A 14,883-nucleotide genomic window follows, 5' to 3' on the forward strand; every position below is an offset into this window, starting at 1 on the left:
TGAACTAGGAATAGCAGAATATTATTTCTATTTAAGACTTCTTTTCTTTTCTTTTCTTTTTTTTTTTTTCTGATACGGAATTTCCCTCTATTGCCCAGGCTGGAATGCAGTGGCATAATCTCGGCTCACTGCAACCTCCGCCTCCTGAGTTCAAGTGATTCTGCTACCTCAGCCTCCCGAATAGCTGAGACTACAGGCATGCGCCACCACGCCCAGCTAATTTTTTTGTATTTTTAGTAGAGACAGGGGTTTCACCACCTTGGCCAGGCTGGTCTTGAACTCCTGACCTCGTGATCCACCTGCCTCAGCCTCCCAAAGTGCTGTGATTTCAGGCATGAGCCACCACGCCCAGCCTATTTAAGACTATTTTCAAAGCTTGCTTACTGATTCAACAAAGATTTATTAAAGGCCTGCTATATGCTAAGTACTGTATAGGTCCTAAGGTCACACACATAGTAAGAATAGCTTACAGAGTCAAGGTATAAGTTAGTAAATCTTATTCCCAATGCATGAGAAGGAGGTCATTTAATACCTTATGCGTTGAGATCTCACAAATATATCTGAAATGAGAGGTGGGCCTAAGGCAGTTCTTTAATTCCCATTAAGTAAGGTCACCCCTGCCCCACCCAATGACATATGATTATCCCCAAAATGGGTTTATGAGTATGTAAGAAAGAAATTCTATATTTGCTGTTTGTTAGGTTTCATATCATCATTCCTCTCTTTTCTCCTTTTTTTCCTGAGCTAGGGAGCAGGACTTTGTGAAAACTGTAAAAAACTGAAAAGACACAGGGCTGCTGTCACTGGTCTTTTATTTCTTAGTGTGAAGGTGGGTAAATTGAGTTGCAAGAGAATAAATCACAACTCCCACCATTCTTTATGGATCAGGCCTCCTGCTTTTAGAAACAGTTCTTTCCCATTGTTTTATTAAAGCCTGACTTGTCTGGAAAGAGGAAGTCTGACCTTTAACTTTCTATTCTTGTCTCATTTGGAGTTATTTCATGTATCCATAATATCGACGATTGCCAGAAAACTAGTTCTCTTGTTGCTTGATGGCTGGACATCTCTGTCTGTCATGGAAACAGTACTCAAGTAGCCATCACTCTTTTTTCTCCCAAAGTGTTATGTGGGTGGCTGATATTGCATAATGCCTGCACCATACCTTGAGTACAGAGTGAAAATAAAAGACATTTATTTCCACCTGCTATTTTCTGCTCTTCCATGTCTCTGAAACATATTTCCTAATAAGCTATTGTCATGGTCACTTTGATCTTTATTTCTTACAGTATCGGGATGCCCTTTACAAGTTCATGGTGGATACTGCCGTGCTTTTAGGAGCTAACAGTTCCAGAGCGGAGCATGACATGAAGTCAGTGCTCAGATTGGAAATTAAGATAGCTGAGGTAAGTCTTCACTGAACATCTCTTTCTTTCCTTTACTTTCTTTTCTTTTCCTTTTATTAAAGGCAGTATATCCTGAATGAAAATATAAATTGCAAACAAATAATAGCATTTTGTGTCATTGCCCTTTGGGCCCAAGGTAGAACTAATAGCATCGCCTCTAGGAAGTAACAAGAAGGACTGTGGCAGAAAAGCTCCTCATTCCTTCCACCTCCTGGTTTAAGCTCATTCAGTGTCCATACGTTGCTCAGCTGTGGCCAAAGAATAGCAGCAGAGAGACCTTCTCACCGTTTTTCCTGGAGAAACTCATGTTTGGCTTAAATAGGAGATAGATGTTTAATAAATCCTTAGTAATCGGGCCTGAATGGAAGGTTGCTTTTAATCTAGCCCATGTTTTATGCTATCCCCACTTAGAGTCATTCTGGCTTAAGTTCTGGGCTCAGGGAAGTCTGTCCACCAATACTGGATATAAAAGTTGGTATAGAAATAGGTAGGACATGCTGGTAAGCATTTTTAAACGAACCTTCTGGTATTACTTTGTACCTGCCCCTGTTTTTCATTATTTTCTTGCCCTACTTTAATGAATATCATTGTGTCATATACGTGACACAGAACTACATGTCTATGTAAATTACCTTAACTTCTTGTTGGCTCATTGTAGAGACAAAAAGATGTAAAAACAAACTTGTGGGCAAAATAATGAGAACTCCTAAATGGTTAGCTTTGTTTATGGAGTAACTTTTTTCTAGAAGAAAGAAAGTGTAAAAATCTCTCTATATGTTCCTAGGCCAAGAGGGAATCAATGTGGTAAAATCTGCTTCTGGGGAAACCCTGTAGTGAAAAAAATGTTACTTTTTACCAGGAAACTTTTGCATATGTGTTGGGAATCTTTTACAAGAGAAGTTGGTAAAAATCTCGAGATGAATAAGAGTCCAAATGTTGATTGGTTTTGTTTGGCGAGATGGTGGTGGTGTGTTGAGGTATGGAGTAGGGATGAAGGATAAGGGTAAGGAGGAGTTGGTCTCTCTCTCGGCCGTGATGATGTTCGTGTATAGCTCTCTCCAAACTCCTACTTGCAGTGCAAAAAGTTCATTCCTGCATGTCACCTTTGAAGACTGTGAAGACTGCCGCAGATGTTTCAAAGTCCAGGACTGTGCCTCTGAGCCATGTCTAGAGTCTGTCTGAATTCTCTTTCCAGGCACATAGGAGGCCCAGGGCTCTCATTTGGACTAAAACTCTGAAACAGCAGGGAAGGCCTTGCCCTGAGCCAGGGATTTGGACCAAAAAGGGAACTAAAAACAGCTGGGCTGAGGCAAGACTGGGAATTGTCAAAAGGCTAAATGAAGTGACAAATCTATTGTATGGAGAGGAGTGGCTGGCAGAGAGCTGAAAACAGCTCTGAGGCCAAAGGGCTCCAACTTGGGGCTGTGAGACTCCGAGGGCGGAGGAGGGGTTGGTGGAAGAGGAGTGTGGATATCCTCTGAGGCAATGATTCACACAGAGCCAGGAGGCTGTTTGTAAGTTACGTGTGGTCTCTCCTGTGGAGGGTGAAGAAAGGGAAGCTAAGGACACTGAAGCATTTAGCAAAGAGGGGCCAGACGTCTGCCAGTCAGCCCTCTGTAATTTTTACCTTGAAAAATCACTGCTAGTAATGCTCACCTCCATATCTTACACTACGCGTCACTAGGTACTTTTAAAATTAGTGGGATACATAGTCCTGTGGAAACTTCTGAAGCTGGGAAGACAAGACAGTCCAGCCCAGCACAAATACGTCCTTGTAATTACAACCAGGGAAGCATATACTTAACCAATCCAGCTAGAGAGATGTGTGCACAAGGAGAGGTCTTATTGATGGAGTAGCCCTTGTGATTGGAACCAAGTGGAGTGTAATTGGAAAGGCTTGCTAGATGCAGTGAGTCTTGGGCAGTCCTGAGTCATAGTTGAAACCATGGAGGTGGTGATGGTGGATAGGAGATGCAAGAGTAGGACAGTCATGTGTGCAGTGGGAAAGAGGCAAGTTTAATGCAAGGGAATTAGATGATGGAAGGCCCGAAGGCAAAGTCATGACATGATTGAGGGGTGGATATGTGAGCTACTGCTGGTCAATGGAAGTGATTAAGATGATCCTTGAGGAAGATAATCATTGCTGCTGTTCTTAGGTTAAACATAGTGGAGGCTAGAAGCTCAGATTTGGTGTTGGCCAAATGGCCAAGAGCATGAGTATTAGGAATTGAAAGAGTATAGAGTCAGGGCTAGAGAGAGGCAAGTTTTGAAATGTGTGTCCAGGCGGTGACTGAATCCATACCCCCAGCAATGGGGCTAGGGAAATCTCAAGGCCAAAGAAACAAGAGGGGAAATGAGGGAATGAGCTGTTGACAAAATGATCACGGGAAACAGTGGCATCCAGATAGTCTTGTGTTCATCAGTGAAAATTTGCCCCTAGAGGTGAAGGGATGGTCTATGGTTCATGGAATATTGAAATCATTATCTGGAGACCACAGGCGACAACGGGATGTTTACCTCAACGTCCAACTTAAGTTTGATTGTCAAAATTGAGCCATCAATAGATTTTGCCCATCCACATTATAGATTGGGAGGGAGATTTTGGGTAGTTCTTTTTGTACTGGGGACAATATTTCACACAGAGGAGGATATGAAAGTTTATTTTCTTAATCCTGCCTAAAGTGATGTCTTTTTTTCTCTTCCCCCAAGTTGGGCACCACACCAAAGCCTTGAACAACTTTATAATACTATGCAGATGTTTTGGCACGTGTAGGAAGGAATCATACCGTAAGAAATGGTTCACTTGAAAAAAAATAACAAAAATCTCTTTCCAATAGATAATGATTCCACATGAAAACCGAACCAGTGAGGCCATGTACAACAAAATGAACATTTCTGAACTGAGTGCTGTGATTCCCCAGGTTGGTGAAAACTATCCAGAAAACTTTCTCTCAACTCGTCATTTTAGAAGGGATTGGATTTCGTCTGTGTGTAAATTTCTGTCTTGTAAAACCTGCTCTGAGTCTTGGTTATCATCATCTTTGTCAACAATCACATAAAATATCCCTTGTCTGTGTATTGGGATGCCTTCTGTTACAGGGAACAAAACATCTTTCCAACAGTGGCTTAGAAACTTAAAGCCTATTTTCTCACATGACAAAAGTCTAGACATAGGTAATTGTTGGCATTGGCTCAGCTATTTAACAATGTTGTCAAAGGCCCAAGTTCTTTCTATCTATCCTGCTGTGTTTAGTGTGTTGGCTTTTTGACTTCATGTTGATGACTCATGGTTGCAAGGTATCCATCACAGCTCCATATATCACATCTGTTGTCAGAGCAGGAAGAAGGTGAAAGGGCCAGTGATGTGTCTAACTCTTTTGCTAGGAAAAATAAACAAGCCTTTCCAGAACATCTCCAGATGTCTTCACTTTATTTCCTATTGAGTAGGATTGGGTCACGTGGCCACTCCTAACCACAGGGGAGGTTAGGCAGGTGAGTAACTGGTTTTCCATTTCAACAGTGGACACAGGCAAGGGAGAAAAGGTTGGGAAAAGACTTTTAGAGTAGCCAATCTAAAAAACACCATATGGTGTTTTAGGTAAGATAGGGATGCTCTGAAGAATGGAGGCATGTTACTTTCTGTGTTTTTGTTTGTTTTTTTGAGACACAGTCTTGCTGTGTCACCCAGGCTGGAGTGCAGTGGCATGATCTTGGCTCATTGCAACCTCTGCCTCCCGGGTTCAAGTGATTCTCCTGCCTTAGCCTCCTGAGTAGCTGGGATTACAGGTGCCTACCACCACACCTAGCTAATATTTGTATTTTTAATAGAGACGAGATTGGCCAGGCTAGTCTCAAACTCCTGATCTCAAATGATCCACCTGCCTCGGCCTCCCAAAGTGCTGGGATTACAGGCGTGAGCTACCATGCCTGGCTGCATTTACTTTCTGTTGCTGCTTATTTCCTCTTGTGTTTAAAAAAAAAAAAAAAAAAAAAAGGGCTGTGTCACAGAGACGAATTATGTAGTGGGGCATCTGTTTCTGTGTGTATGTGAGAGTGAGGGAGAGTACAGGACAGAGAAAGGGAGGGAGGGAGAGAGAAAATGTACAGTATAGAGGAAGAATTTAGAAGGAGGAAGAGAAATGCAGGAGAGGAGGGAAGAGTATGGCAGGAAGAAAGAGAGTATAGAATAGAGGAAGAGTACAGGACGGGGAGAGAGCAGAACGGGGAGAGAAAGACAGAGGGGAGAGTTCAGGAAGCAGGAAGAGTACTGGAGGGGGCCAAGGGAGTGAGGGTGCATATTACTGTGTTAGTGTGTGTGTGGGTGTTGTCCAGATGTAGATGGTACAGAACACATGCTCCATTTGTGATTAAGACAATAGGTCAGGCCGAGCACGGTGGCTCACACCTGTAATCCCAGCACATTGGGAGGCCAAGGTGGGTGGATCACTTGAAGTCAGGAGTTCGAGACCAGCCTGGCCAACGTGATGAAATTCCACCTCTACTAAAAATACAAAAAAAAAAAATTAGCCGAGTGTGGTGGCAGGTGCCTGTAATCCCAGCTACTCAGGAGGCTGAGACAGGAGAATTGCTTGAACCCAGGAGGCAGAGGTTGCAGTGAGCCGAGATCATGCCACTGCACTCCAGCCTGGGTGATAGAGCGAGACTGTCTCAAAAAAAAAAAAAGACAATAGGTCTGGATGACAATGATCAGGAGTTTATTTTCTAGACTTGACTAGCTGCATCTTGAATTATTAGGTGTGAAATCAAAAGAAATGAATGATGCTCAATCTACTCTATCTGCCTTTCTTACTTGCTACCTAACAGAGATTCTCTCATTCTGTTTTGCTCTCTCTCCCCTCAGTTCGACTGGCTGGGCTACATCAAGAAGGTCATTGACACCAGACTCTACCCCCATCTGAAAGACATCAGCCCCTCCGAGAATGTGGTGGTCCGCGTCCCACAGTACTTTAAAGATTTGTTTAGGATATTAGGGTCTGAGAGAAAGAAGTAAGAACTTTCATGTGAATTTTACTGTGACTTTTGTGTTTTCTTTAAATTATAAGGGCTTCCCTTCTCACATCCTTTGAAAACTGTTTTTAAAGAATGTTACATCAAAAGAGTCATAGGGAAAATCCCGGTATCCTTTGTGATGAACTGGCCAAAAGCATTGTCTGGTGTAATTTACTTGCTGCAATGATAACAAATGTTTTTGCCCTTTATTTCTGGTCTTTCTCCATGCTGTTCTCTTCGAGATCCTAAATTGTTTATGAGCTTGGGGAACTAGTTATATAATGATGTTATTTTCTGAAATTTCTATGTGAACATCTTTTTTTCCCCAGTTCATTCTCAATCTTTTGCTGCTTTTTTTTTTTTTTTTTTTTTTTTTTTCCTGGTTCCTTTTTAACCACCAAGTCACTTTCTGGCAATAAACTAAAGTAACTGTATTGAAAAGACACAAGACCACTTTGAGAGCGGTAGAAAAATTGCACTGATAAAACAACTTTAGGAACTGCCAGGTTTTTCTTATTTTAAAGAATGTTTTAGAATTTGTTGCTTTGCTAGTTTCTTGCTACAAAGAAAAATCTTCAAATTTTCCAGGAAGGAGAATTTTACAGGTTCATTAAGGCATTCAGCTTTGACTACAGAAAATGAATCACAGAGCTTACAAAATGAATCAACGAGTTTACAAAACACTTTACTGAGTTAATTGCTGGGCCATGATTAAAATCATATTTTCTTATTTGGACTCAGACAAGGCTATGTTGCCAGAAATTATGTTTTTTAAAAAAGGCACAATAGTCCTAGGAGTAAAATGTAGCATTTATCCCCTATGGAGACACTTAGACACCTGAGAGGAGCTGCTGCTCTTTTTAAGATACTTTCTGATGATAAAAGTAATCTGTGTTCATTGAGGAAAACATACAGAAAAAGGAGAGAAGAAACAATTAATTTACTTAAAATTCTATCATTTAGAGATAAGCCAGGTTTCTTCGAAAATTTTCTAAATGAAAATTGAATCTAGAGGTACATAATTATATTGCGGGGTAGAACCTTGCTCCATGGACCAGGAATGTCAGCAGCATCACCTCGGGTGCTTGTTAAAAATGCAGATTCCAAGGCCCTCCTCCATTGAGTCTGATACAGTAGAGCTGGAGGGGAGGCGAAGTAATCTTTATTTTAAACAAGTACCTCAGGAAAATCTTATGATTAGCTTTTCTTAGGGGAGTGGAAGGGGATCACTCTATTAGAAAATTTCTTTGTAAGTACTTCCTAGCTCTCAAATACTATAAAATATGACCCAAACGATTTTCTACTCATATGCCATTGAGTTACGGAGCACATTTTAAATTTTGGTGGTAATTTCCATTGAAAGGTGGAGTTTGGCCTGCTTTAGATTCATCCTTCACCTCGTGAGTCAGTTTCTTCTAGTATCTGTGTTAAAAGAGTAGGTACTTCTGAACACTGATGAATTTTACTTCCAAAAAAGCCTAATTTACAATCAGGGGATAGATTGGGATTTGGTTTACTGTATTAGAAAAAGCATCTCTATCGTGATGATTTTACTTGGTAATTGCAGGACCTTTCATAACAATGGAAAAGAGCACAATTGGAGGGAGATTTTACTCTGATTCTTGTCAAAATGATAACTTGGACAAATATAAACATAGTGAACAACAGTAGAAAAAACATAGATGGAAAAATCGCCTTAGACGTTATGTACATATACAACTTCATTTAAAAATAAGGACAAAAATTGGCCAGGCGCTGTAGCTCACACCTGTAATCCCAGCACTTTGGGAGGCTGAGGTGGGCAGATCACTTGAGGCCAGGAGTTCAAGACCAACCTGGCCAACATGGTGAAACCCCGTCTCTACTAAAAAAAAAAATACAAAATTTAGCTGGGCGTGGTGGTTGGCACCTGTAATCCCAGCGACTTGGGAGGCTGAGGCAGGAGAATCGCTTGAACCCAGGAGGTGGAGGTTGCAGTGAGCCAAGTTCGCACCACTATACTGCAGCCTGGGTGACGTAGCGAGACTCTGTCTTAAAAAATAAATAAATAAAATTAAAAATAAAGCCAAAACCCAAATCTCTTTCACACAGTTTATCCCTCAACCACCAGTTTATAAAAAGCAACTTGTATTCTGCATATTCTTGTGAGATTTCAAGACAACGTACACGTCATGAGAAGTCTGACAGCATTTTATTTGCAGACTATGGTCATGTTTTTCCATTGACGATCGTGTTTGATCACCACTCGTGTAGCATTACAAGGCTACTTGAGGAAAAGTCTTCTTGGGTTCCCATAATTGCCATATTGGTCAGGATATGCCAGTTGCTATAACCAGCACCTCTAAACACTCATTGGCTAAATTGTACCCTCTGCTCATGGAACAGTCTGAACATGGGTGTCCCTGTAAGAGATCTTGCTTCTAAATAGTGACTCAGGAACCCAGACTCCTTTCATCTCATGGCTCTGCCCTCCCTTGGATGTTTGGCATCCTCTCTATTCAGCTGGAGGATGGAGAAACAGAGAGGGTGGAGGATTGTTTGTATAGGTTTTGGTGGGAAGTCCTAGAAGTGGGGTATGTCATTTCTACCCATATTCCATAAGCCAGAACTCAGTCTTGTGACTCATCTAGCTGTAGGGGAGACTGGGAAATACAGTTTAGCTATATGCCCAGAAGGAAAAGGAGTTGGAGTTTCCCTAGACATGCCTTTATCAAAGAGCGTATCTCATTTTCTTGAAATGACCATTTTTCTCTCAATGGCAAATACTTCCCTGCTCCCTACCTCTGTGACACACTGTGGGCACCTGAAGGCAGGCACTCTTTTTTTAATTTTTAATTCAGGACATATTTTGATACAGGAATGCAATGCATAATAATCACATCAAGGTAAATGGGGTATCTATCCCCTCAAGCATTTGTCCTTTGTGTTACAAGCAATCCAATTATACTGTTTTATTTATTTAAAAATGTACAATTACACTATTTTTGACTATAGTTATCTGTTGTACTAGCAACTACTAGGTTTTATTCATTCTATTTTTTTTGTACCCATTAACCATCCCGCCTTCCCTCCTTCCCCTCTGCTATCCTTCCCACCCTCTAGTAACCACTCTTTTATTCTCTATGAATTCAATTATTTTAATTGTTAGCTCCCGCAGATAAGTGAGAACATGTGAAGTTTGTCTTTCTGTGCTAGGTTATTTCACTTAACATTATGATCTCCAGTTCCACTCATGTTTCTGGAAATGACAGGATCTCATTCTTTTTTATGGCTGAATAGTACTCCGTTGTGTATATGTACCACATTTTTAAAAATCTGTTTATCTGTTGATGGACACTTAGGTTGCTTCTGGCAGGCTCTCTTGTGATTGCTTTTTTAAGTGTTGTGACCTAGCACAGTGCTTCTCATGTAGTAGACACTTTAAAAATTCTAGAAGTTAACCAGATACCCCATCACCACCACAAGGAAGTGACATATGAACGGAACCCCAAAGGATGAAGAGGAATTTTCTAGGTAGGGAAGATTAGAGAAAAGGGGATGGTAAGTATCTTCAGTGGTGGAACCAATGTGAACTTGGGTGTTGTCTGCAAGGCAGGGGGCTAGCGAGCTGAGAGGCCAGCTTGGGCTCAGGATATGTAGAGGAAAAGCATCAGATGAATGTTCTGAGGATCCCCCCACCTCCTACCTTTCCCCTGGAGGCACCATTGAAGAAAAAGCCAGCCAAGCCTTCTCACATTGGGCATCTCTGCTGTGCCTCTGTTTCGAGAATCTGCCTATAAAAATCATATACAGGTAATGGTGATGTTAACCACCATTATGGTTAACATCTTTGATCTTTACAACAATTCTGTGTGTTGTTCCCACTTTACAGATGAGGAAGCTGAGGTTAAGTGACTTGGCCAGGATCACACCTCTAAGAGGAAACAGCTGAGATTCTAAATGGGGGCCACCCTCATTTCTATGTCTTGTCCCTTTTTTTCCATAAATGTCTCGGTGTGAAAAGAGATACTTTTCAGATGCTTACTGCTCATTTTGGAGATGCTAGCATATTGTACCCTCAGCTAGTTAGATATTGCTAGCTTTGGCAATTTTCCTGCAGTTTTCAGGAGTTCAAAGCCATCCTGTGTTGGTGTCAGCTGTTCATTTCTTATTTTTTAATTTTTATTTTTATTTCAATAATTTTCGGGGAACAGGTGGTGTTTGGTTGCATGGAAAAATTCTTTCGTGGTGATTTCTGAGATTTTGGTGTACTCATCACCTGAGCAGTGTACATTGTACCCAATGTGTAGTCTTTTATTGCTCACCCCCTCCCACCCTCCCCCTGAGTCCCCAAAGTCCATTATATCATTCTTATGCCTTTGTATTCTCATAGCTTACCTCCTGCTTGTAAGTGAGAACATACGATATATGTTTTTCCATTCCTGAGTTACTTCACTTAGAATAATCATCTTCAGCTCTATCCAGGCTGCTGCGAATGCCATTATTTCCTTCCTGTTTATGGCTGAGTAGTATTCCGTGGTGTATATATACCACATTTTCTTTATCCATTCGTTGGTTGATGGGCATTTATGTTGGTTCCATATTTTTGCGATTGCAAATTGTGCTGCTATAAACATGCATGAGCTAGTATCTTTTTTGTATAATGACTTCTTTTCCTCTGGGTAGATACCCAGTAGTGGTATTGCTGGATCAAACGGTAGTTCTATTTAGTTCTTTAAGGAATCTCCATACTGTTTTCCATAGTGGTTGTATTAGTTTACATTCCCACCAGCAGTGTAAAAGTGTTCCCTTTTCACCGCATCCATGCCAACATCTGTAATTTTTTTGATTTTTGATTATGGCCATTCTCGCAGGAGTGAGGCGGTATCTCATTGTGGTTTGGCACTTCCCTGATAATTAGTGATGCTGAGCATTTTTCATATGTTTGTTGGCCCTTTGTATATCTTCTTTTGAGAATTGTCTATTCATGTCTTTTGCCCACTTTTTGATGGGATTGTTTGTTTTTTTCTTTCAGCTGCTCATTTCTCAATTGCTGCTTCTCCCTTCTTATATTACTCCCACTGCCAGTCTAGGGGATTAGGCCTCTTTCTCTGACTGAGTGGCTGTGGGGACAGTGGCACTGACTCTTTGGTAGGTGGTGCATGGTACAGAATTAGAGCAATGAGATCCTCCAGTGGTGGTGGTGCCAAACCACACCAGCCCTTGCAGTCCAACGGGGTGGGTGGCCAGGGAGCGACCGTTGGAGGAATGAGCTGGAGGCTGCCTGTGGGGAACAAGAGCTGGTGTTTGAGGTGGAAAGCGGGGGGGTGGGTAAGGAGATAGTGATGATCCCTCATGTTATGTGCATCTCTTCCTAACTACACGTTCAGTGATCTCATGTTGATAGTTTCAATTCAACTATGGGGGATTTTGACACCATGGAAATTGGCAAATGTAACAAATCATTTTTTTTTTCTTGACAAGGCAGTTGGTAACATTTACTAGCACATCACTGGGTGAGGGGCACTATAGACTTCTCTCCCTTTCTGTCCCCCTCAACTCTCCTCCTCACTCCTGACATGAGGCTGCCTCAGACACTTCCCATCTACTTTTATCTGAGGAGTAAGAGTGGGAGGAGGACAGGCCAAGGAAGGTTGGCATCAGGAGGAGTTGACATGGTTTCCTCTTCCAGGCCAGGGCTGGCTCCATGGAGATCATCTGCACCAGGAATGTTTTATTTTGTTGTTGTTGTCGTCGTTGTTTTGTTTTTTAGCAGACTGGCATAGAGCAAACCCCTGGAGTTTTGTCAAGGACCCTGTAAGTATTCCTGTCTTTAGTTTTATTTTCATATAAAGCAAGTACAATGTACATTAAAGTAAGATGATTCTTGTTGCATGTTCCCAAAGGATGACCTGGAAAATGTGCTGTTATGTGGACCTCTCCTGGGGGCCAGCTCTTCTGAGAGTGATCTAGGGTCTTGCTAGTCAAAGAATGGCCTACAGATGAGCAGCAGAGACATTACTTGGGAGTTTGTCAGAAATGCAGACTCTCAGGCTCTGCCCCAGACCTACTGAATCAGAGGCTGAAATTGAATAAGATCCCCAGGGGACTCATACATACGTTCAAGTTTAAGAAGCACTGATGTGGGATTTAGGAAGTCCTAGTTGAGCTGTGTGTGTAGAACGATGCGGAGATGGAGTTTTCCTAGACCAGCTGTTTTCAAATCTGACACGCATCAGAATCCCTTGGAGGGCTTGCTAAAATACAGTCTGCTGGCCCCCCACCCCACATATTCTGATTCAGCAGGTCTGGGGGTAAGGCCTAGGAATTTTCTAACAAGTTCTCAGATGATGCTGAAGCTGCTGGCTCAGGGACACACTTTCGGAATCACTGCCTTACATAAGCCTCTAGGCAGCCTGTAGGAAGATCTCTGGCTTTGAGAACCTTTAAGAAGAGCCTCTGTGGCTCACTTCAGATAGCATGACCAAGACGAGCAAATGCAAGCTTTGGAATCTGAAAACTCAGATGTTAGTCCTAGATTTGACACATTCTTGGAAGTACCTTGACCTCTTACCTTTGTTTTCTTCATCTGAAAATAAGGATAATAATAATAATCACCTCACAGCACTGTTATAAATATCAAAGAAGGTATTTTATGATCTCTTAAATGTAATACAATTGTAAGCTGCCACTACAAGTTGAGTATCCCTTATCCAAAATACTTGGGATTGGAAGTGTTTCTGATTTTGGATTTATTCAGATTTTGGAATATTTGCATTATATTTACCGATTGAGCATCCCAAATCTAAACATTAAAAAAATCTTCCAAGTCAGAGGCTTTAGGAAATGATTTCATGTTGCTCTCTTTGTGGTGGGTTCTCTTCTGAGATGCTTTGCCTTTCTCTATTTTATTTATTGCCACTTGGGGAAATTACCATATGGCTGAAAATGTGTTTTTTTGGGAGAAAAGGATATTATGTGTTATTTTCAAGGACTGTTGCTGAGTCTGATTTTTGCTTTTTGATATATCTGAGCATTAGGTGACAGTGATTCAGTCATTATAGTTATATCTGTTCCTGGCGTGGTAATATTAGCACTCCAAAACTGTGCTCCATAGCATTCTGTCAGTGTATTTATAACACACTGAAGAAACTCATCAGTGCCATTGTCTCGCTGTGTGAACTTCTCAGCATTACAGCTTCCAGCTTGCAGAGGTCTGGTTGTTACGCTATCACCTTTGTAATGCCTTGTCCAGGAAGTCATCATAATTCTTTTTGTGCCCATAGATTTCTGTGAAGCATCTTTGTTGGAGTGTTTTGGGGTCTCTCTGACTGGCCAGGAAATCTTAGCTAAATTAGAGGCTTTGGCCAGGCGTGGTGGCTCATGCCTGTAATCCCAGCAACTTGGGAGGCCGAGTTGGGCGGATCGCTTGAGTCCAGGAGTTTGAGACCAGCTTGGCAAAATCGTGAAACCCTGTCTCTACCAAAAATACAAAAAAAAAAAAAATGTGCTGAGCACAGTGGCGCATGCCTATAGTCCCAGCTACTTGGGACGCTGAGGCAGGAGGTTACCTTGAGCCCAGGAGATCGAGGCTGCAGTGAGCTGAGATTGTGCCATTACACTCCAGCCTGGATGACAGGAGTGAGTGAAACTCTATCTCAAAAAAAAAACAAAAAAAAAAAACAACCAAATAGAGGCTTTAATTCATCACTATCTGGCATAGGGAAAAGCATGCAGGCTTTACAGTTAGACACACCTGAGTCTGGTCCGGCCTCCATTGCTTATTACAGTGGTTCTTCAACTTGGCCTCACATTGGACTTAGCTGAGGAGATTTATAAGCAATATTTATGTTGGGTCCCACTTTAGAGATTGTGACTTAATTGGCCTGGGGTGGCCTAGGCATGTGGACTTTTAACAACTTCCCCAGGTGATTCTACTAGTTCGAGACTCACCGAATATGTGATCGTGAGTTTACTTAATGGTTCTAAGCCTGAAATTTCCTCATATGTAAAATGGGTATAATAACATCTCTCTTACAGCAGCACTGTGAGGATCATAATTAATGTGAGATGCCTAAATGGGATGATCTCAGGCGAACTGGAAGGGCCCCTGCTTCTCAAACCCCAGTATACTTTGCTATACTGCATCTTCCACCACCACCATTGGGCCCCCTAACAACTTCCCCCGTTATTCTGGCTCATCACCACCCCTTTGAGGGAATATCTTTTGAACTGATGAAAGGACATCTGCTGGCTGTTGACCTCCTTGTTGTCTCCACCTATGGATCCAGCATGGTTCACATGCCTGGTAAGAGGTATTTTAGAGACAAAGAACATAAAGTCCTTGCACTAGGACCAAGATCGGCCCATTAATGTGCTAGACACCATGACCTGGTCGCTGTCTGCATCTCCCCAGTGTGGCTGGCTTTTCTGCCCACTTCCTTGAGTGATGATCCTGTTCACCATCCTCTCCAACACAACAGCCAATTCT

At 41.9% G+C, this 14,883-nt stretch overlaps 1 protein-coding gene across 1 annotated transcript in view; it reads left to right on the top strand.

Moving 5' to 3' along the window:
* The window catches only part of PHEX (phosphate regulating endopeptidase X-linked), a 223,791-nt gene that overhangs the window by 60,882 nt on the left and 148,026 nt on the right, over positions 1-14,883 (top strand). The window contains exons 7-9 of the mRNA XM_002831452.4: positions 1,287-1,403; positions 4,241-4,324; positions 6,265-6,410. Coding sequence (XP_002831498.2) covers positions 1,287-1,403; positions 4,241-4,324; positions 6,265-6,410 — 347 coding nt within the window. The remainder of the gene's footprint in view (positions 1-1,286; positions 1,404-4,240; positions 4,325-6,264; positions 6,411-14,883) is intronic.

The sequence above is a fragment of the Pongo abelii genome, chromosome X (genome assembly GCF_028885655.2).
Source record: "Pongo abelii isolate AG06213 chromosome X, NHGRI_mPonAbe1-v2.0_pri, whole genome shotgun sequence".
Classification (NCBI taxonomy): Eukaryota; Metazoa; Chordata; class Mammalia; order Primates; family Hominidae; genus Pongo; species Pongo abelii.